Here is a 24,311-nt window from a genome sequence, read left to right as displayed (position 1 = left end):
TTATTGGAAATGATAAGCCTCCCCTAATATTTAGGGTATCTAACAGGAACTAAGTGTATGCTCCACGATGAGCTTGGGCTAGCTTTTGAAATTCCAAGCCCCATTGTGACATCTCCCAAATACTATGAGCTATCAATAGGAAACTCGCTCCTGAGTCCTGGCTGGGCCATAATGTGAAGAAGAGACATTGCAATGACTTTGCACAGTGCAGTGACAGTGTCACACATCGGACTATATATTGATGTGATTCGGTCATTGAACCATGTCACAGCTAGACATAGGTGGTATCCTCTAGATCATGCCGCACCAGAGCTGAATGAAACATAACTTGAATGGTTCTTCTAGGGACTGCTCCACCTTGGTCCTCATCTGGACTTTCAGCTGTTAGAGGTCAACAAGGAACAGTGTAACATATTGCCCTCCAGTCACCCCTCTAGGGCTGACCCAGGAGGTGGCATTAACTGGCTTCCAAAAGAACTCCTTTGGCTCTGGAAGGGAAAGTCAGCCCTTTCTTTTACTGTTGGGTTTGGAGGGTGAAAAGGGAATGATCTGTTAGAACAAGCTCCTATCTTTAAAAATGAGAAATGAAAAGAGTCTCCATCCCATGAGGATCTGGAAGCACTAAGTGTTCCCTTAGATGGAAAAATACTGCACTGTTACATAGCTCCTGTGGTCTGGCATTTACATGCTGTACTCAGCTGAACTAGAGCACGGTAAAGCATCATTGAGTGTCCAGCCAGCATGGCAGCAGAGGTAGTACTAAATTGCACTGGTCCATGGGGAAATAGATCATCCCAGCCGCCAGAATGACTTCTCAAGTGGCATCCATCTCTGCCTGTATCAGTTCTAAGTGAAGTGGAGAATTCCTTATGCCTACCATGTCCCCTTTAGGGATCAATTCCAAAGAATTATTGTTCTGTAGTCTAACGTATAAAGAGAATCTTTCAAACAACTCCAGCATGTGTGAGATTAGTGTGTTTGCAGCTGCTTGCTTTTCCCATCCAATGCTATTTGTCCAAATAATCTAGCACCCTGAGAATTTCTGTCCCTTCCCATGGTCCCTTTTCTGAAATTCTTTCTGATAATTAGAGTGAAAAAGATTGTCTGTTTGAGAATCAAAGTGCTGTGAGGCCAAATCTCATATTTTAAGAGGGAGAGCGTGTTATGTTGTCAGAGCCGGGTTTGGGAATCTGGGACACCTGGGTTCTATTCTGAATTTTGCCACGATCTCACTGTAATCCTGAGCAAGTCCCTTTACCCTCTAGTGCCTCACTTTATCCCTCTGCTAAAGGTGCTAAAGCTACCTTACCTCATAGGGAAGCAGTGAGGCTTCAGTAGTGGATGCTTGCAAAGCACTTGGAGATCCTCTCTCACAAGGCACTGCAGCATGTAAAGTATTGTCCTTACTGAGCTCTACCCCCTTTTTCTGCTGAGCAAGGTGCCACCTGGTAGGTATTGAGACACCCTCAACTTCCATGGAAGTCAGTGAGGGAAGAGGGCACTCTGGTATCTGCAAGGCAAGGCAGGAAACATTTTCTGCCCATTTAATCTCCCCCTCCTCACTTTAAAGGGTTCTACTTTACATCACAGTGGCTTTCCCTTTGGCGAGGAGAGCAGAAAACATTTTCTTCCAAAGCCTGCCAATATTGCTTGTTCCATCAGCTGTGGTAACTTGTTACAGACCTTCTGGAGACCATTAGACCTGGCCCAGATGCTAAACATCTGGCTTTTAATGCCCTACCACCTAAAGAATATGACTGAAAATGCTTTCTGAGCATTTTACCAGAGTTTTGACCAAGAGCTTCATATTACAATATACGCTACATACTGTCCTTGGCTAAGGGACTGGTACATGGGGAAACCCTAGTGAACCAAAACTCTGTTACTGAAGGTTAGTTATGCTGGAGCGGGAGTGACTGAATCATTATTTTTGCTGAGCTCCTAAGCTTTGCAGACATGGAGTTTTAGCCCTGCAGAGCTCTGAAGGTCTGTGCTCCAATAAAATGACTAATGCTGCAGCTGGGGAGAGCCTGTGCATCTCTGCTCCCCCAGTGATTTGAGCCACAGAACCTTAATTTCCATTATTTGGAATACTGAACCAAGTTAACCCTAGTTGTCTGAACCTCCCAGAGTTACAAAGGTTTCCCACAAGACCTTAAATCAGGACTTCTCTGTTTTCCAAAGGGCTTAGATTATGTTATTGAAGGAAGAGATCAAATCTGAGACCTTGGGGGGTGGGGGAGGCTTTGCAGTGCCAAGAAGCCAAGCCATCAACTCCCAGTTGTTTAGTTGGCGTTCTTGTCAACTATTTGAGGAGATAAGTTACATCCAAGTGAAATCCAAGACCTTCTGGCTTGACAATGCCAAAATGCCCTTTTAAGTGACAGACTGCCACCAACTCCAAATAAGGGGGAGCTCAGATCTGACCAGTCATACATCCGAATCCCCAAATGGGCTGGTAAGTGCCAGATCTGTATCAGCACAGACTGTTTTGAGTGGTGTATTATCTAGTTGTGCTTTTTTTCTAAGTTATTTAAAGCTATTACTAAGAACTGTCCTTTTTTTCTCGTTCAATTCCATTTGGGTTCTGTTATGGTTTGAGTATTTTTCTGTGCTGTTTTTTTGTTTTTCCCCCCTGTGTATTTGAGTTGTAAAGCTTCTCACACCCCATCAGCCATGGTAAATCAAAAGATGGTATTCAACCCTTCAAAGGCCTGAAGCCTGCGGCCCGCACAGCAAACAGCCCTGAGAACAGAGCGTACAGAGAAGCCTGCAGGGGCTGGCATATCCCCCTCACCACTGCAGCATTCATTGCCAAAAACTAAACCAGGAATGCTTACTCCAACGCAGACTTGGGTGGGAGGGGGAAGGAAAGAGCCTTGACTATTAATTCTGTTCATTTAAAGGGGATGAGGAGCTGTTTCAGACCTTCCCAGTCAGGGGCCTGGGGCAGTGTGTTCTTTGTGTTAGCACATTTCACAGCATATTGGATGTTTGCTGTGTGAAGGTTGGAACCCAAATGTGATAAATCTCACAACTGAGTTGAGAAAGGAAGGGGGAGAGAGAGAGAGAAATACAGTGAAGGGTGCTCTGGAATAGCCCTTGCTACTTCAAAGACATGCTGAGTGTGAGACAAATGGCATATCAGCTGGGAACAGCCACCTTCTTCCTCTGCCTTCCTATTGGCTGGTTTGTGCTGCCCTTGAGCTATGTTTGAGAGCATTTAGCTTCTGTCTTCCCCTCTCCCATGCCCTCCCTCAGGATACTGGTGACCAGAATAAAGCCCCTTCTGCAGCACAGCACATATGAAGCTCATCTGACTCATAGCTTCTTCCTATCCTGAACTGAGCTCTAGCCTCGAGGGGGGCAGTGATGTCTTGGGCTTTCCAAACCAGTAATTTCTGCTTAACCCCCTGAGAGGTGTTTGGCTCAGTGGCCGTGGGTCAGAGTCCTCCAGCATTGCTGAGGCTGTATGGTCCCTTCCCAGAGGGAATGACTTGTCACTCATACACTTCACTCTCTGTTACAAATGTGTGCATATCACACACAAAACACATGTATGCACAAAACACAACAGGCACCTATTCTCATTGACACCCCTTTACACACACTGTACACACAACATCTTTTCATACATTTCATTTACACACAATTTTGCACTCAGTGTCCACACCCTGCATAAAACAGTCTTGCACCCTGCCCAGCCAGACACAGCTGCTGCACTTTGACACTTCCCCCCCCAGCTCCTCAGACTCTGCCACTAATGAGGCACTTTCTTATTCACACCCAACATATGCACAACACATCTTGGCTTGTTAGGTTCTTTGTTTTGTTTTACTATATCCAGCTTTCCTGGAGGAAATGATCCAGAGTAAGCAGCATTAATTTGTGCTTCCCCCTTCCCATCCAACACTGCTGGGATCCAGTGGGCTGCACTTCCAGAGCCAGGTCTGGACCTTATTGAAGGAAGCCACATGCACTCCCCTTCACATACAGATGTTCCCTTTCACTGATTCTGAAGAAAGATCCCATGCCTTAGCAATGCTCTGCAAGCTAACTATCTGTGCTGGTGAGCACCCTGTCCCCTAGTGAGAAACGGAGGCAGCTCACCTTTGCCCCCTACTGCCCAATATGGGGAAATCACAGCCCTGGATCTGCACTGAAATGTCACATTCCCTTTTTTTTATGGCTGAAGGTCTCTCAATTCCTGTTACAGGAATTATTATAATGACAATAGTTAGGGACTGGGGGAAAGCTGGCCCTATAATTGCACACCCTATCCATTCTCAGAAGAGTCCTGAGTGAGAAGTTTGCATTTCCAAATCTACTTTCCAGTCGTGCTCATCATTTCACCCCCCCCAGCACACTCCAGCGCCTCCCCATCCCTGGCGAACGTGGGGATTCTTAGAAGTTAACCCTGCTCCTCAAAAGGACGATAACATCTCACAAAGACAGACACTGAGAAACTCAGACAAGCATAGTTTCCAGAAGATCCTGACTGTTACACACCACTCATACATGACTGAAGAAGGGGCCACCTGAAGCAGCGAAACTTTCAATGAGTGTGTAGGTGGAGGACTCCAGGGTGATGGGGCAGATATACACAACAACTGTGTCCTGCAGATAAACAGGGCCATGAGAACCCTGGTGTAATTCCAGAAACATAGGTGGAATGACTCCAGGGATGAATTCAGCCTCTACCATTTAAATAGGTTATTTCTGGCTGTCAGAGCCCTTCATTCATGCTGCTCTGTTTCCTGTACTTGCTTCCTTTCCACAACTTCTGCACACCACACTCTGTCTATGCACACTTGTGTTTCCCTTAAACTACATACCAGTGCTACCTTTAACTTTAGCCCATTGCACTGGAGCCATTAACCTTCTGTGCAGAGGAACCCCTAGACCTCTGCCCAGGTAACATGCTCCTGAAAATCCACTGCTAGGAGATCCTACTTACTGAGCTGTTGGTGAGGAGCTCCTGATTTACAGTAGGAATAAATGAAGGGAGGTCTCTGGACTGGGTCTTCCCTGGCTCTTCCCACTCCCCCCCCCCCCCATAGATGTGGCACTTTGGCTTTGCCCCCTACCCTCCAGACATCTCATTCATAGACTAAACCTAACAGTTGCTTATTAGATCTACAGCTACTCTGGCTGTGCTCACCTTTAAATCCAAAGGAACAGAAAAACTCTTTGAGTCAGGAATTCAGCCAGACTGAAATAAAGCAAATCCCGTTAGTAAAACCCAATTACAGTGTTGAGAACCCTCAGCAAGGATTACCGAAAGCCTTACTGTACCAATACGAACATGGGGGAATCCCAGGAGGTTTCTTTAATTACTGCCAAGCTCCTCAGCTGATCTTGCTTTGGCTACCTGGATCTGTACCTTAATATGTACCTTCTACCCCACAACAACCTGGGAGTGCATTGGTTTCACAGTGTTGCTCTGATTTAAAGAAGAGCCATTTTCATCCTTTTGAAGCTTGGTATAATGGGGAGAAAAATAGTTTCATTCGCAGATGGCTTAATCCTCTCTGCTACCCTAGGCTAAGGCCAAAAATGGTACCCTGGGGCAGGAAATAAAGACTTGATCCTAAGTTTTTGCAGTAGCCATTGATTTTTAGGTGCCTCCGTTTTTTGCTGCCAAACTTTAAACCGCTTGGGCCTGATTTTGAGAGGTACTGAGCAACTGCAGTTTCAGTAGCTCACATGTCACTGGTATCATGGGGTGATAAAATCCAGTCATGGGTGAATCTTAAACATCTCAGAGGGTCGGTTCAAATAAACAGATGATTCACAAGACCTTCAGCAGATTTAGAATCCCTCCAACGCAAACGCTTCCCATGGAAGATCTCCTGTAGGGCGACCATTGGTATTGGAAGACAGTGCCCTGGCTGGTTGTCATTTTTGGGTGGGAAGGGGAGGAGGGATCAGTCAGTGCTCTCATGTTCTCAGAGCCTGGAAATCTAGCCTCCCACAAAATCCAGGTCATTTTAGCACATCACTAAATGGCTTGGTCTCTTGTACATTAAAACCCCTACCAAACAAAACAGGGAGTGTATTTGTCTCTCTCCCGAAGCACTGGTCCTCCACCCCCATACAGCAGCTCACTCTGAAAAAAATACTTTGGAAATGTGGAAACATTCAAAACCCTTGTATAATGAAGCAAGAATTCTCCAGGCAAATTGATCATATTTGCCACTGACTTTTTAGTTTCCCGGTTTGATTATTGTTGTTCAGAACCCTGTCATATTTCTCTATACTGATCATTTGTGACTTTGTCCCCAGTAAACCCCTGTACTGATCTAGCCATACCACTTGTGCTTGGTCTATCTCTGTCTCCTGTTCAGCCACACAATCTCTCTCTCTCTCTTTCTCTCTCTCTCTGGTCAGAGAGGAAAAGACAGCTGGTTTCTTATATATTTTAGAGGGCTTCCCTCACCCCTCCCATAAGGGATATAGCTACCACTGTATGGTGATCGTACCAATTGCTCCAGGGCTGTTTGCTCCCACTTTTCTGTTGCGGTTGACGACACATGACAAACCTAATTGCACAAAACCAACCCCAGATTTTCTCAAGAGAAGTTCTGCTTGAGAACAGACTCTCTCTGGCATTGCTGCTTCTGATTGGTATATCCCTAATCACTTCCACCCCTTCTTTATTTATAGAAACTGATTCTTTTCCTTCAGCCCCCTCCTTTTTATTTTTTAAAGTTGCAGTTTATTTCTACTACTGAAAGAATTGTCCTTATTACACCCTTCGGAGTAAAAGCATTTCACCCTGATATGCAGCCGATTTAGCTCTCTCCCCCTCTGTGTTCTTTCCAGTCTCTCCTCTCACTTTCCTTATGTCTTCTGCTGCTGGGCCATATCCCCATGATACAGACAAACAGCTGTGCTGGGCAAGGCTGCGGTTACCTGACAGAGGCTCTCCTCCAGGATATCCAGTCAGGATGGCCAGAACTCAGAGACTATGATCCTTAACCTGGGGTTTATGAAAGAAGACCAGGATGGTCAAAGACGCCTGGTACTGTGGTGATGCATTAACTCCATGCTCACATTGGGGCACTCCAGTGGGGGGATGTTCACAAGCCCAAGGATCAAACCAGCCTCTCCAGGGGCCTCATCCTGAGAAGGGCTGAGCACTTGCCATTTCTAGTAAGTTAAGTGGAAGCAGCAGGTGCTCAGAACTTCTCTGGTTCAGGCCATCAAACACCACTTGTTTTCTCTGTGGAGGCTCCTCAGTTACTGTTTATTAGTGTGTAGGGTGACCAGATGTCCCGATTTTATAGGGACAGTCCTGATTTTTGGGTCTTTCTCTTATATAAGCTCTTATTACCCCCCACCCCGTCCCGATTTTTCACACTTGCTGTCTGGTCACCCTATTAGTGTGAACGAACAGAATTCTGTATCCCTTTGTTTCTTTTTCTTTCCTCCTTTCTTCCTATGCTCCTTTTCTCCCTTCCTCCTGTGTGGAACCCCTGAGTGAAGCAGGCAGGGCTGTCAAAGATTCTGAGGTCTGCCACTTCACTGCCTGTTTCATCTTCTGCCTGAATGTTACAGGTGTCTCATTCAGTACTAACATTCAGGCAGCAAGACGAGACTGGGCTCTGAGGAGCTGGCCGAGCTGGGTATCTTTGAACCAAAAAAATAAAAAAATCCCTCCCCCAACCAATCAAAAAATCACCCCAACCTCCCAAAAAGTAGCTGAAATCTGGGCTGGGTGTTCGTGCGGTTAGCTGTTTGCAAGTGGCCATTTTATGATAGGACACAACTGGGGGGGTATATTAACCCTTTCCTCACTTGAATGGACAGTGGTAAATGCACCTGTGCACATTTTTTCAAAGCAATCTGGGCTAACATTAAGGGGAGTGAGAGAGGGTCTGTCCTGGGGAGAGGTGGAAAGGGTTAAATATTGCACCAACCAACGTCGATAGACTGATTTTACAGGTATACTGTGTTGGACAGGTGGTATATTTATGCAATAACTATGAATTAATTCAAATGAAACCAAGTGTAAAGGTTGCCTTTAAACTTCAAGCTTCTTAGAGAAATTGCAGAGGGTTTCAAAAAATAGAAAGGACATTGGGGTATGACTTGCATTTTGAGGAAGATTATTTTGTGCCTTAATTACTTGTCAATTTTTTTTCCTTTTAATTAATATCAGTTCATGGTCTGAAGCTGTAGATAATCTTAGTTGCATAGGCTTCCTTAAAAAGAAAAGAACTTTCTGTGTCGATATGTGGATATATATGTATATAGGTATATCTCTCTATACAAATGTGTATATATATATATACGTGTGTGTGTATGTATATATATATGCATATGTATCTGATATTTCAATAGAATATACTGTACATATACACCCATGCCTGAGCTTGTACAGACTGTATATAAATATAAAATGGCCACATCTCTTTGCGTGTGTCTGTCCCCGGAAGGGTGGACTGATTGTTTTTGGATGTCTGCAGCTGTTACCTTGAAGGATGCAATTTCATCTTTCATTTATTTTTCCCCATCTAGACTGTATCAGGATAAACTGTAACGCCAGTAAGTTTTCCCTCAAGTTTCATTTTGTTCTCTATATATTAAAAAAAGAAATTAACTTTATTTCCTTTGCTAGTTTATAAGCTGTTTTTCTTTTTCTTTCTTTCCTTCTTTTTTCCCCCTTTCTTATTCATTTTTTAAATACAAAAATCAAAGATAGGGTGGGATCTGGGGCTGGGGGAGGAGGGAAGGATTCATGGTAATTGTGTGCAAATGTATTATGTGAGGTTTCTCCCAGGAGAAGATGAACTGTTATTTCATGGCTTTGCAGAAAAGCACCTGGGCATTGGGATGAGCTGAAAATGTGTTTCAGTGGTAACCTGTTGTCTTTTGGGAAATGCCTTTAGAGATATTTAGAGAACACGTAAAAGTAACAACAGGTACTGTATACACTTCTCCACTACCTGAAAAACACCCCTATAATAAAATGTGTTCAGGACACAGTGGTGGCTGCTTAATCTGATATTTCTTCAATACCATTTTTAAGGGGGCTGGCGGGCTTGGGTGGGGGGGAAGAAGCCCTTAGCATTGGGGTAGCATCTCAGACTCTTATATGAGAATCACCTGCAGGTCACCTCACCAGCTAGGCTTCTGTGACAAATCCCATCTGAGGGGCTAACTCTGGGTCCCTTTCAGTCTGTGTGAGACAGAAGGAGGCTTAGGAATGCCATAAAGAGTAATCATTAAAGACCACATCCCAGCCAGAAACTCTGTAGTGCAACAGAGAGAGCCTCTCCTGCCATATTTAAAAAATCAGGAGTTTAGAACTTGTTGAAATACGTATGGGCCTCAGGCCACAAAACATGGGTCTGGATTTTGGAGCCAATCAGCCTCCAAAGTTAGGGGCTGCTGGACGCAAGGCTTTTGTCCTTAGGCTCATCTCCAATTAAAACAAAATTCCTTTCCGAAGTGGTCGCCCTTCTGTGCTGTGCTCCATGCAGGGGGGTTTATGGAATGCTGAACAAGTTGCTCTGGAGGTACCAGAAGACAAGAAGGCAAAGCTGGCTTGGTGGGTTTTTCTAAACCCTGTTGGCTTTATCCTTTGAGCTATATAGTCCGTCCAATCTGAGCTAGTGGGAGGCCAGGGAAGGAGCAAATTATGTAGGTCACTTCATTCAGGCTGAGTTTTCTAACAGCACCAGGAGCTGCGCCAGGAGACACCACCTCAGACTCTGCTCTCTGGAGCGAACAAGTAGTTTGCAGCCAGCAATGAAACAGCCAGCAGCAGCAATGGCGATTCTCTCTGGGAATCATTCCCTTTGCTACTTTCCCTTCAGTTGGGACTCTCTGTGCAGGTGCAATGATGGAAACCATACAACATTTGGTTGTTTCGCATATGGTATTGACCCAAACCAAGGGGAGGTGTGCAGATGTAGCAGGGGATGATATATACCTGAGCAGATGGCACACCTGTTTCCCCTCCTGGTCACTGGCAGCTCCCTCACATGTCAGTCTGCAAGGGAGCAGGAGTGCACAGAGATGTGTGCAGGATGTGGGCTGACTAGTATCCTCCGTATGCTATGCAGTGCCATGCGGAACTGGTTGGCTCCATGGATCTGAAAGCAGGAGGAACATGGAGCCTTTGTCTGAATTTCGTTTTGAGCTTTTAGGTTAGTTTGAATGTTGTATTCAAGAGGTGCAAAACAAGGCCAGGAAAAATATTCCCTGAATCCCTGCAAAATAAGATTGCCAGTTTCTGTCCAGCACTACTAAGGACATTTGCATAAAAATGGGTTCTTTTGTTTCCTAAGACTTTCCATGCTTCTTGCTACTTATTCCCCCATCCATCCAGGAACTTGTTCCATGCTCATTATTAGTGTGTCCTCTGAGCACCAGTCTCAGAGGTAGCATCTGATGTCCTCCCCAGCCCCACCCCTATTTGAGAACAGCTGGTTCCTACAGTGTCACCCAGAAAGGGCTCTGTCTTCAGGTGTAGAATCAGCAGCAGCAGGAGGAGGAAACAAAGATTCCGTTTTCATGCAAATTAATGTCCTTTAGTAGTAATAAAAAAGAAAAAGGAAAGAAAGAAAGAAAAAAAGACAGACAAAAGAAATCAGACAAGCGGTTTGTGTCAGTTTCCCCACCAGCGTCAGCATCTCTCTAAATCATTTTGCTTTCATGAATTTTTAATAGTCTAGACTTTTGCATATTTAAATATGTTCTTCTGGCAAAGATTTTATTTATTTATTTTTAAAACAACTTGGATTTTCCTGATTTAGTTTTTATGATTTTCTGCTTTGTTGGTTTTTTTTCTTCTTCTTAGTTTTTGCTTTTTTTCAAACCTTTGCTGCACTGCTGGCATGGTGGAAAGACTCGGGCTGTTTGTCTGTCCCAATTACTGGAAGGGAACCATACAGGAGCTGACTAGTGGTGAAACTGTATATCCCTGATCTATGTCTAAGTTCAACTTGCTTAGGCAACAGCAAAAGCAAAATCTCATCCTTGTAGGTGCCTGGTGATTTATTCGTGCATGGGGAGTTACACATATGGCTGTGGGTCTCCCAGGTGTAGGTCTCCTAGGTTGATTAATATTCTGGGTATGTAGCCTGAATCCCTCCTTGGATTCAGAGTAACATTTCAGAGGTCAGGAGGACATGCGTGTGTGTTGAGGTGAGGAGAGGGTTTTAAGGGTGAGGGTGAGTGAGCTCAAGAAATAAGCTTCCTTTCCAGTTGAGGGACCTCAGATTATGCAGTCACCATTGCTAACCAAACACAGGAGACCTGGATCGTGTTTTAAAAGCAAACAGAGCTGTGGTTGGGAGATCCCATGGAATAGTAAAAGTGATGTGGCCTGGGTATCCTACTAGCATGGTCACAGACAGCACTGCAGCTCATGCTGCCTCCAAGGCTTCCAGCATGCAGTGACAGGTAAGGACTTTGATTCTCATTGCTCTTTCTGTTCATTGAAGGATGGTTTTGGGTTGGGGGAGCTTTTGTGCTACTTTGCTGCATCTGTGGGTTGTTCACATTTCCTGATGATCTCATGTTCTGCCCTCCATCACTCCATTTTTCCTGCTCGGCTTCACTCCCCATCCCTTTCATACCTCCAAATTGTAGGGTGGGTGATTGATCTGGTATCCTGTGTATAGGGGCATGTTCTTCTTTTCATGTATCTATTTTATTTTTAAAAACATTCCCTCACTTCACTCTTGGAAAGACCTCCACTGGCAAAGTCTGAAGTCTAAAGGGCCTGATGCTTATCTCACTTAAATCAGGGGTAATTCCATTAAAGTCTGTAGAGTTACACCAATGGAAGCAAGATCAGAATCAGTTTCTCAGATCACAGAGTTTGAAGCTGTGTAGAGTGATTTCTCAGCACAGACCTAACAGATGGAACAATTGCGTTGTCTGGCTTTGAAGGAGAGATTCCTGCCTGTCAAATGTCTCTGCTTGTACAAACATAAACTTTTTAAAAAATGAAGGGGGACTGAACTTTGAACATAAGAACACAGGATTTTCCCAAGAGGAACAGCTCTTTTGCCCATCTCCTCTTGTAACCAGCCTCCTGAAGTGGCCAACATACCTATGAGGAAGGTAGGAAAGCCCTTATAATGTTCCTCATCTATTGTGCCATGCTATCCAGTATTTCTTTACCTCTCCAGTGTGCTCTAGTCCTTGCATTCTGCGTCTCTTTTTTGGTGACCATCTCTCATTCCTAGGGGTGTATTCTTCACTGTCTAGCCAAGCTGAAGCCTCAGGAATGGCACTGCATATATTTCAGATATAGTAGCTTTTGGAGTATAGGGTGCAGAAGTCCTCATGTTAGTGACATTTCTGGATTATTTTTTGCTTCCTATTTCCTGGCCTCATTTACATCTCTCCCACCTTCCCACATTGTGTCTCTGATCACAGACAAGGAGGTGGGTGCTACCAATATAGGAGGCAATAATTTTGAGACAGCAGTCGTCTTTGGTCCAAGGAACACTGCTGGGTTCTCTCTCAACATTTCATAGTGAGGCCTTCACTTCTCACTAGAACATGCAAAGCAAGTCATTTCCCAAGGGTCCATTTATTTGTGTGGGTCTTGAAGCCTCAGCAACCTATGAGCCTACTTTTTCTTCCATTTCAAGTAGCAGGAACAGAGGGGAGGAAGAGATCTCATAGCTCAGTTGCTACTAGGAGACCCTGTGTTTCTTAGGGGGGCCTCATGGTTGGTTCCTTGCTAGGACTCCAGTTAATTGTGAAGCTACCTCTGACAATAGCAGGTAGCTAAGACATGAGGCCAGCTCTCCCCTTCCAGCTGCAGACTGTGTTGTATTTAGTGCCCTGTTAAATTCCATTTTCCATAGTGTCAAAGTTTCATTTTGTTAAGCACCACTGTAGCAACATAAAGCAGGAGCCTATGATATATGAATCTCTGGGAGATGTTAAGAGCTTTTCTCTCACTGCATTATCATAAACAAATATGCAACCATGCTAACCCAAATCTAATCAAAACATTGTAACACTATGAGCCTTTCTCTGTTTTCTTAGGGAATCTGCTGTCATTTTAATAAAAGCTTAATAATGCTCTAACAAGAAAATATTATCTGTAAAATGAGGTGATATGATTAGATGTTCCCATCATATTTGTGACGTTAGTATCTCCTAATGCCAATTTAATGTAATCCAGGAGGAAATTAATGCTAACACAGACTGAGAAATAATGACAAGTCATTAGCATGTTGTACTGTAACATTGCAGCTACTTTTAGGAGCTTTAGTGTCTGAACAGCTTAGCTGGTAGCATTCTCACCTTTGGGCTGGAAGTCATGTATTCAAGTGCCAGTTCAGCCCAGTGCTGCCATTGCAGTGTGGGAAGGAAGGCAGGAAGGAAACTGTATTTTTGGATGGTACCTTCTTCAGAGGTCATGTGAAAAAGAGATTCTCTCTGCCATCCTCTGGTAGCATTCCAGGTTTAAATGAAAGATTCCTCTGTGGCAAGGTAACAGGATGTGGATCCTTTTGGCTCCGACTTGCTCATTTGAATCCCGCCCAGGTGTGTAGTAACTGAAAGCCATTGCCATCTGAAGGCTGTTTGGTGGCCTGCGTGAGGTGATGTATTGGCCTCAGTCCAGATAAAAGCGGACAGTTATCCATGTGATAAAGCCCACAGTTGGCAGTCTCAACAGAGATGACCAGGTTTGCATGGCCTTTGGAGACTGGACTCCTCTCTGGGGCCCTCCAGGGCAGGGGTAAGGCAGTGGGTGCTGTGTGCAGGAAGACTGCTCTGCCACCATCTGAGCTGTACCTGTTCTGTGGATAAGGGGAGGATTTTCAGTCCTGTCAACCCTGCACTTTCATGAGCAGAAAATTGATGTAAACATTGGAAAAACATGACGTAGTGTGTGGGGAAGAAGAGGGTGTTTATGCATGTATTTATTTTCGATAGGGAGCAGCCCAAGGATGGCATTTTCTAATGAGACTAGGCATGATTTAAAAAAAACAACAGAACAGGCACTAATCAGCTCCAAGCACTCCTCACCATCCTGAAAGCTGCCCTTGGCAATAAATTCTGGGACAGATCACAGTGATTTCAGCAGTTCTGAACCCAGAGTAGCTGGTGAGGAGGCCGTAGTGGTTTGTATTACTGGATGCAGAACTCTTAACAAATGAAGGCTTTAGCAGGTACCCTTAATTACCCCAGTACTGCAAGGACTGAGAAGACTGAAGTATTGCTGTGGTATAATTCATTTTAGGGGCATAGTTCATTGTCGTTTCATCCCTTGGGGGTAGGATTTAATACTAAACAATAAAGGACAAAAGACTGATGTGTAAAGTCAGAAAAAGCAGTGACATTAGAATGCATTTTTTGCCATAGTACAAAGGCCCCATGTCACTTAATGTCCTGGAGGCCTTAAATCTGATCTAAAAAACTCTGGTATAGCCTTGATTTACCAAATTCCAGTTAGCCCAGACTTGGTTAACAGAGGTTGATTGATGACCCTCAAGGTAGTATTGTTTTCCTCTTTAGAAAGGCTGCAGTTCTGGTCCGTCAATTCCAGAGCTGAGGAAGAGGGTTCAGTGGGTTTTCTAAAGTCGCTTGGTTTTAAAGGGTCAGCACTGTTTAGAATATAGTCCCCTCAATCCCTTTGTACACTGCATTATAGGGTTGGGACCCAGATGGAATGCACCCTTTTGACTATCTGACAGTCATCACTCCTTGGAAACGCATTGGGCAGTCTACACAACACACTTGTCATCTTCCTTGTTTTATTAACTCTCTCTGGTTATCTGAAGTCCTCTGCCACCTTTGGAAATCTGAGTGCAGTGTAATATATTTCTCTTCATAAAAATCGGAGACTCTGCAGACTCAGAGCTGTGCCTGAGAGTGTAACTAAAGACAAAAATAGTTTGGGAGGGCATGACGACAAGATAGCCAAATAAAATATCCAAACCAGCATAGAAAACTAGTAATTCATCACTAAATATTAATTACAGCACTTTAATCAACTGCTGGCGTGCTGGGTGCTAGAATTGCACCTAGACAGATGGATAGATCCCCCACATACCAAAAACCAGCCAGAAAGATGTGGTGGATGATGGCTGGCGTACATTGGAAAGGGGTGGAAGATGGGAGGGGGCAGATTCCAGATTCAGATGATGGTTCTGTGAGCCTTGGATATGAGTTTTACCAGGTCATTGGCTGACTTTGTTTCACCTTATCCATCAGTCATTAGGGCATAGTCTTTGCCTTACTACATTCTTCTAGGAAAAGTGGGCTGACCTGCTTACCTTCCCATGGCGATGATTGCAGGATTTCAGTCAGTCTGACTGGGGGAAGTGGAAGGGGGGGGAAGAGGCTTCTAAACTTTGCTTTTCAGTTCTTTGGCCACATTATTCATGTATGTCCACATCCCAGCCTTTCCCTCAGATGAGCTGTGATCAGTTGCATTTACCTGAGAAAGCAGCTGTATTCCATCAGAGTCTGAGGGCTTCACACTGCGGGTCTAAAAAAGCAACACCTCTGCTATTCTGCAGTTATAATGAAGCCTTTGGCTCCTCTTGGACAGCTTCAAATTCTGCTGAGCAGGCAATGATCAGATGGCTATTTCTCTCTTGTTTCATCTCCTGTCTTTCTTTCAAGGCACTGTGAGTCTAGGAGACCTGATATACCTATGGGTGGATCGGGAAGCCAGCTGTTTGCAAGCAGTACTAATGTACTGATTCCTGGATAAAGACATCAAAAGGGAGAACTTGTCAACCTATTGACAATGTTAAAATCAAAATAGCAGCTTCTGAGGGCACAAATGCTGGACAATATTCAGAGAAGTGAAAAGATCCTGGGAGACAGAATGATAGAGAGAAGAGGCTGCTCCAAGAAGGAGCCTCTTCTCACTCTAGGCAGTCTTGGAGCAACAACTAGCCTGTCCTACTAGTGGCCTACACTGTAACTCTGTCACCATGGCCCACCATCCTGCCTGTTCTTTGCATTGCAAGGTTAGCCTGTCTGATAGAAAGTGCTGCTTCTAGAAAATGTCCATCAGGGAGCAAAGAAGAGCTGGTGAGCTGTTGTGGCAGAGGGAGGATGGAAGCTTACATTAAAAACATTCCAGGTCAGTTGATCAGAAGCCTCTGTGAAATGAGTTGTGAGGGCGGCCTGTGAGTTTGCTTGCAGAGGTCATAGTAGGGAACACCTTAGAAATACCTCGAGTTTTTCCAGTGAGACAAGTATCTGAATCACAGTTGCTATTAATTTGCCCACTTGTTAGCAGTCTAATGAGAGAGGCCAAGGTCTGAATGGGCCATACAGCGCGAACTCCCTCTTTCCCAAAGTCCCTTTGGGTCAGGGGTGAGGCATGTTGTTGTGTGGTGTGTGGAGGAAGCTTGCACTGCCTCTACCTGTGCTCTTCTGTGGAGAAACGACTTTAATAATAACCTCTCACCAGTACTATCTCCACTGAAAAATCCCCCCTCCTAGAAATAATCATTTTTCTTAAGTGTCACCCCCTGCAAGATCTGTCTTGGGCATATTTTCCATATCCTGCTGGCACAGTCATGAAAATCCTCATGAAAACCTCTGACACCACAAGGAATCCTGTTGACTTGCTGCAGGAATTTTTGATCAGCAGTGAAGGTTCATTATATTTCCCTACCCCATTGTTCTAGCCAGCAGAAAGTGCAATACACTGAAAATATTTTCATTCTGAATGTGGAAAGTGAGGAGGTCTAAGAAAAATCCTAGAGTCATTTTCCCAATGAAATTGCTACTCACTCAGTGGCTGTGATGTTAAACAGTCATCTGTGAACACTTCATTATGGCAAAATAGCTTTTTCCTCTCAGTGGATTTCACTGCACCCAGGCCTGATCACGAATAGGGGTCAAATCACTTGTACATTTATAATTATTTCCAGAATCCAAGGGGGTAAATTACCATTTCTGTTCTCTCCTGAATGAACAGAACCATCAGCAAGCATGAAACAAAACAGGGATGTTATTATGCTAATTAACTGTTACCACAAGAGATGCTTAGAATAAGCATGGGTTCATGTTTAATTGCCTATTAAGAACCTGTTAGCATGCTGACATCTTTCTGACCAGTATGTCAGCTGTTCTTCCTTCCATAAGGAGAAGCTAATTTTAAATAATTCAAAACATTATTCAAACTGGGCAAGGTGTAGAGGAACTATGGCCAGTACTGCTATTGGCTGCTATCAGCGTCTGTCAAAATCATAGAATCATAGGACTGGAAGGGACCTCAAGAAGTCATCTAGTCCAGTCCACTGCACTCATGGCAGGACTAAGCATTATCTAGACCATCTCTGACAGGCCTAGGATGGCAGAGTTTCCACAACCTCCCTAGGCAATTTATTCCAGTGCTTAACTACCCTGACCGAAAGTTTGTCCTAGTGTGCAACCTAAACCTCCCTTTCTGCAAGTTAAGCCCATTGCTTCTTGTCCTATCCTCAGAGGTTAATGAGAACAATTTACCTCCCTCCTCATTGTAACAACCTTTAATGTACTTGAAAACTATTAGCATGTCCCCCTTCAGTCTTCTCTTCAGACTAAACAAACCCAGTTTTTTCAATTTTTCCTCATAGGTCATGTTTTCTAGACCTTTAATCATTTTTGTTGCTCTTCTCTGGACTCTCTCCAATTTGTCCACATCTTTCCTGAAATGTGGCACCCAAAACTGGACACAATACTCCAGTTGAGACCTAATCAGGGTGGAGTAGAGCAGAAGAATTATTTCTTGTGTCTTGCTTACAACACTCCTGCTAATACATCCCAGAATGATGTTTGCTTTTTTTGCAACAGTGTTACACTGTAGACTCATATTTAACTTGTGATTCACTATGACCCCCAGATCCCTTTCTGCAGTATTCTTTCCTAGGCAGTCATTTCCCATTTCATATGTATGCAACTGATTGTTCCTTCCTAAGTGGAGTACTTTGCATTTGTTCTTATTGAATTTCATCCTATTTACTTCAGACCATTTCTCCAGTTTGTCCAGATCATTTTGAATTTTAATCCTGCCCTCCAAAGCATTCGAAACCCCTCCCAGCTTGGTATTGCTTGTAAACTTCATCGCTGTAATCTCTATGCACTTATCTAAATCATTGGTGAAGATATTGAAGAGAACTGGACCCAGAACTGATCCCTGTGGGACCCCACTTTATATGCCCTTCCAGCTTGACTGTGAACTACTGATAACTATTCTCTGGGAATGGTTTTCCAACCAGTTATGCACCCACCTTATAGTAGCTCCATCTAGGTTGTATTTCCCTAGTTTGTTTATGAGAAGGTCATGCGAGACAGTATCAAAAGCCTTACTAAAACACAGCTACTGCTTTTCCCTATCCACAAGGGTTGTTACCATGTCAAAGAAAGCTATTAGCTTGGTGTGATGGGGTGGACTAGGCCCCTGCATCACCCTGCTGCAGAATAGAGTAGTGAAGGAGTCCTCCAGGCAGCCTAGAGTGGTGCAGAGAAGCAACCAATCAGAGGGGCTGCTGGAGCGACCAACTAGGGCCAGAAGGGCTATATAAAAGGCAAGCAGCAGAGCAGAAAGTTCAGTTCCTGCCTGGAACTGGGGGAAGGGGGAGGGGAGGGGAACGGGAATGGGAATGGGAATGGTCGGGACTATGTGCCTGCCTGGCTGGTAGGACCGTGGACAGCTCATTGCAGGCAGCACTGAGCCCAAGGAAGGCTGCCAAAGACTGGCTGGCTGGATGAGCATCAGAACTGTGGACAGATCAGTGTGGGCAGGCTGAGCCCCAGGGGACTGAGCCCAGAACCTGGCCGGACTAGGTGAGGACACCGAAATAGTCCCAAATGGTCTGGTTGCAGACTAAGCCCAGTGAGGACTGCTGAAAGGACACCAGCTGTGGATATGGAGTTGGGCCCCGGCTGGGTTGCTTACGAAGGCAGGGCCTCTGGGAAGAATCCTTAGAGATATGGCTCCATACCAGGACTGGGAAGAGAACCTGAGACTGTATAACCCGAAATGGGGGACTGTGAATGTGGTTCAACGAGAGGGCTGAGTCGTTGAAGACCCACTCAATAGAATTGTGATTGCAGGAAAGGGGGCGCTCATGAGAAACAGGTGCAGACCCCATTACAGTTGGTTTGACACTATTTGTTCTTGACATATCTATGCTGACTGTTACTTATTATCTTCTAGGTGTTTGCAAATTGATTGCTTAATTATTTGCTCTATTATCTTTCTGGGTACTGAAGTTAAGGTGGCTGGTCAATGAGAGCCAATGGCAGGGCTTCTCTCCATAGTCCCACCTTTACAGATCTTGTAACATCTCTGGAACTACATAAGGGAAAAACTGCTAAAAGGATTAAAATATTGTAACAAATCTATGGCTGCTTAGGATGTCACATCTATCATGATGCTGCATACCATGGGTGCTTGGAACTGCCTGGTGGCAGTGGCGATAGTACTCGAATCCTCTTGCTGTATTAAAAAGCAGACCTTTTTTACCTGAACCGAAGAAGAATTTCTGGTAGCTGTGAGAAGTATAGGGTCTATGACACACGGTTGAAACACTGATTGATTCCAGTCAAGGGCATTGATGGCACATATACATTATTTTTTCTATTGTAATAGTTTGGAATAATCATAAACCCATTTGTACCATTCCTTTAATGCTCAGATATAATCCTGAGGGGAATAAACACCATTAACCTCACTATCTTGCCCAGTCTTTATCTATCTAATTACTAAAGGACTGTAGGAGCCCTACCTCATTCAGTGTTCATTCACTTGCACCACTGAAGACATTGCACCTGGCTCGCAGGGTTTTTAGTAGACAAAATTTGTACCCAGTGGGACAGGTTTGCATAATTTACGCAGCACAGAGCATTCCAGGGGTGTGTGGTATAATTCAAGATTATGGAATTTCTTTTATCCCTAAAAAATGCAACAAAATGCAGAGAATTCCATAAAACACCACCAACAAAAATTAAAAGAATGTTAGTATGTTTAGTGCGCTTAATAGTAAACACTCAAATGGGTTATCTCTGTTCTCTGTAATTATGGACTACATTACACTTTTTAACAACATGACCACATGCTGTTTCTCAAATAAAATACTATATATCATTCAGGTGTTTTTCTATAGTCTCATAAGGCGTGTCTTGTCAGGTGCACAGTGGATGTGAGGCAAGGGCTTTGCAGGAGTTCTTAAGAGTCATAGACACATGAATCACTTCCACTGCCACTGAAATGGAGCCACCTTATTGTGGAACAGGACATCAGTTGAACAACACCTAGCAACCTTGACTGACAGTTTAGTACAAGAAAGGCAGGAGGAAACCCTATCTAATTAAATTGTAGGTAGAATTGTAGGTAGGCAGGATACAGTTACCCAAATGGCAACTGGGCCAGGGTACCATAATTCAAATTCCTGTTGCTGAAAAATGTGGCACACCCACAAGTAATAGGATATTGGATTTACATCTCAAGTTAAAGATGACAATTCCAGGAGTTCAGCACTCCCCTATCACAATGGGAGGAGCACCAACTGTGGAATTGCCGCATCACTTTCTGCCACATCCTAGAGATCTCCCATCCAATACAGACCATGTCCAACAATGGGATTATCTCAGCATTGATGCCACAATGTGGGAAACATAGGCCCTGGTTGCCTTGTTTGCTGTGGGAACAATGGCTGCTGTTGCCTCCAGCCATGTTTAATTGTATGTTGTGTCATGCCACAAAGGAATGGTAATTTGTCACCTCCATACAGCGTAGCCCATAGACCCTGGCAGTTTTACTCACCCTGTTGTGCTGTTCTATGTTGTGGGGTCCTTGTGGGTGAAGGGAGCTGTGTATTTCTTAAATCATCATTGCCATTCAGGACAAAGTCTGCAAGAAATATCATTTTCCACCATAGTTTAGAACTCTTTTCCCCCACTGTTCATACTGTGGGTTATAGAATATCAGGGTTGGAAGGGATCTCAGGAGGTCATCTAGTCCACCCCCTTGCTCAAAGCAGGACCAATCCCCAGGCAGATTTTTGCCCCAGATCCCTAAATGGCCCCCTCAAGGTTTGAAATCATAACCCTGGGTTTAGCAGGCCAGTGCTCCAACCACTGAGCTATGCTTCCCCCCTGCACTTTATAAAGCCATGTGTTAGGAGCACAAAAAATGTGTAGGCAAATGCAAGGATCATTCTATGCTTAGCAGCAGCTCACATGCAGCCTGACACATGCCTCTTCTGTTGATAGAAGAAAACCACCAAGGTTTTCCCAAAATGCAATGGGATCTTTAACTTCCACCTTGGTAGCTCCCTACTGCTGTGTGGAAAGGAACTTGCTTTCACATCTTATCTGAAGGATGATTCCATTAACGGTACAACACTCCCATCCCTCCTGCACTACCAGCCAACAGTCTGAGCCAGGTTTAAGACAAAGAGCTCTCTTATGAAGCATGCTTGTGCAGGGATATGTCCAGTTTAAACTTACTTCCTGTCTATCATAATTTCTGATCCAGCCATCATTGAAGCATCTGAGCACCACCTAGTGGTGCAGGGGGAGATTTGGGAGGCTTTTCAGATCACTGGCTCTTGGTTCTTCTAGGGAGCCATACAAAGAAGCCTACAAAGGTTTTTGGATGTGTGTGGGGGTTTTTCTTTCTGTGAAATGTTACAGACTGCTTGGAGATATTTACAGGGGTCTTTGTGGAAGCCAGCGAAGAGGGAAATGGAGGTGCATTGACAGAGCTGTGTCAGAGAGCCCTGAACTGGAAAGTGCTGAAGGTTAAGATTGAGGTGCATTGGCACTTTTATGTAGGGGAAGGAAAGTTATGTAATATCCTTGCAACGCATGTGTTGTATCCCTGACAAGTGGTCAGTCCAATTGAAGATAGTAGTCAGCTATTGCTACCACCTAACAGTTAATGCTTTGGCTCAAGCAATGAAAGTTCGTGCTGTGATGCTGAAAGTTCTGCATTCAGACACTGCTGACAGCCCAGAAAAGGGGGCTTTTGCATGTTTTCAGCCTCTGCCTGGCTGTAACAATGCTGTCATTCTGTGTATCTATTAACACTAAAAATCATGTTAACAAGCCATTTAGGCGTCACTGTACCTTTCCAGGATTAAACTCCACATATTAAAGCTTGGCAGTGGCTGCCCAAACACATTTTGCTGATATCCATTCATTTTCCCAATCTGTCCCTCCAAATAGCTCTTCTAATCATCTGTTTAGATAGACATTCACCCTTTACCTCTATCTCCAGTGGGTCCCTTTTTGTAGTGTCCCAATGTTGGCAATTATTTATATGCTATAAAGAAGTCCACCCTCCCTCTGAGTTGCTGGGACTGTACTGCTAAGTAGTCAAAATTCTGCTCTGCTTTTGGATTTTGGTCCTGACTTTCAGAGGTGTTAAGCAACCTCAACCCCTATTGACTTTGTTAGGAGTTTTGGACACTCAGCACTTCTGAAAAATCAAGACTTTTGCCTTTAAGTTCTCTACTGCTAAGGGAAAGTGATTTTTTTTTTAAAGTTGGGGCCTGGGTCAGGGAGCGGATGAATACCTGTGGGGCCTCTCTGGCTAAGAATATTGTATTCTTATTTTCCTGTAGTGAGATTAGCTTTGTGTGTAACTACAACATGTTGGGCCAAATTCATGGAGTCACACAGGCCATGGCATTGCTCCCTTCCGGTGATTAGACCTGCCTCAGTGAAGAAGAATGTGAAGAAATTGATGGAGGACTCTTTCTCAGAGGACTTTCACACAATGCCATGACAGATTAACTGGCTTCAGAAGGCAGGGAGGCTCTCAATTCATTTGCTTCAAATGAACCCAGATTAATGAGTTTAAGCTAGTTCCTGGTTCTCCATCCTGCACTTACAGACCACAGCTCTCGCAATGGCTGTGTTTACACTGGCAAACGTTGTAGCAGTCATTTGCTACCAGCGCAGCTCCACCACTTTTAGCAGTGGTGGAAGCAATAGTGCAGATAGGGCTCAAGCATTTTTAACCATCATGCCTTCTAATTTCACTTCCGTGGAGCTGCATTGGGGTGAATAATGGGCTCCAAAGTTTGCTAGTGTAGAAAAGGCCTATGTGTTTACAATTCAGAATCTTTTGGAAGCATGTGAGCTACGGACTGGACAGCCAGGAAATACACAGTCACTTTTCAAAACAGAGCTACACTTTAAATTAGGGCTCTCAGACTCAAAAGCTAGATCTATATACTATTAAGAAAAAAGAACAGGAGTACTTGTGGCACCTTAGAGACTAACAAATTTATTTGAGGTTATTAATTGTGTCTGCACTACAGATATATGTTCAGCCCTAACTAAACTCCTCACATCCTGTCCCAGCCTTCACTGATTCAGTGTGAAACTTGGATGGATTCTGTAAGAGGGCTCCCTTCATTGGTTGTTTTATAATCCTGCATAAGAATTTGGAAAGGATCTCTCCAGCGCATTACAACCACACATTGGGGTCAGCTTCCACTGGTAGAAGTGGTGTGGAAAACCAACAGGCTAAGGTATATGTTTCTCCAACAGCAAATGTAGAGACAGGGCCAAACCAAAATCCTGGATCTGGATCCAAAACCCCAGAACTCTGGGAAAGTTCAGATCTTGGTATTTTCATTATTGTGATAAGGTAAATTTAGAAAAGCTTGCAGATCATAAGAAAATGGATCTGGGGTCCCTAGATTCAGTCAGAACTAAGCCACAGGCCAGGCTTTCTCAATCAAGGACCCCTGGATATAAAACCCCTCCTGCTGAAGTCTGAGCTGGCTGCTTACAGGGCAGGCTGCACATCCCCTCTGTTTCAGTTGTCCTGTTCTTAACCATCTGAGGCCCTTTATCTTTGTGTCCTCGTCCATTCGTTTCCCAGCATCTCTTGGTATTATTTAGGATTTTGAGGGTAGGTTAGCCATGTGGCTCACTGTGTTTCTGTCTGTGTCAGATTGCTGGATTTGCCGATGGTGTATTTGGTATGGCTGGTTCTTTAACTGATGGTAATGATTGGAACTTTGGATTTATAGTTCTGTGCTTAGCTGCTGTGTGATAGGTGCCCTGTCAACAGGTTAGATTGTAGCAGTTGTGTTGTATTGAACACTATTGCTAAAGACAGAATAAACCTCAGGTACACCGATCTCCCCTTCCCTTATGGAAAGGGGCTAAACAGCCTCTGTGGCACCATCTCCCCTTAGCCCCATGCAGGGCTCCCACACACATTGTGGGGTCTGTGTGAGGGAGTGGCAAGGCTAGGAAAGGAGTAGGCAGGCTGGAGGGGTGCATGTTGCCCACATAGAAAATCTAATGTAACAGGAGCTATATTTCAGTTCTGCAACCCACCCACCCCTCCATGG

At 44.3% G+C, this 24,311-nt stretch overlaps 1 protein-coding gene across 16 annotated transcripts in view; it reads left to right on the top strand.

The window, feature by feature from the left end:
- Positions 1-24,311, top strand: part of NRXN3 (neurexin 3) — a 1,366,589-nt gene that overhangs the window by 460,484 nt on the left and 881,794 nt on the right. For 14 of the 16 annotated variants that reach the window (XM_065404047.1, XM_065404046.1, XM_065404048.1 and 11 more), the window contains one exon: positions 8,524-8,550. The exons of the other annotated variants lie outside the window; for them this stretch is intronic. In XM_065404047.1, coding sequence (XP_065260119.1) covers positions 8,524-8,550 — 27 coding nt within the window. The remainder of the gene's footprint in view (positions 1-8,523; positions 8,551-24,311) is intronic. 16 annotated transcript variants of the gene reach the window in all.

This window comes from Emys orbicularis, chromosome 4 (assembly GCF_028017835.1).
Source record: "Emys orbicularis isolate rEmyOrb1 chromosome 4, rEmyOrb1.hap1, whole genome shotgun sequence".
Taxonomy (NCBI): domain Eukaryota; kingdom Metazoa; phylum Chordata; order Testudines; family Emydidae; genus Emys; species Emys orbicularis.
Note: the sequence above shows the minus strand (reverse complement) of the source record. Positions and strands in the feature narration are given on the sequence as shown.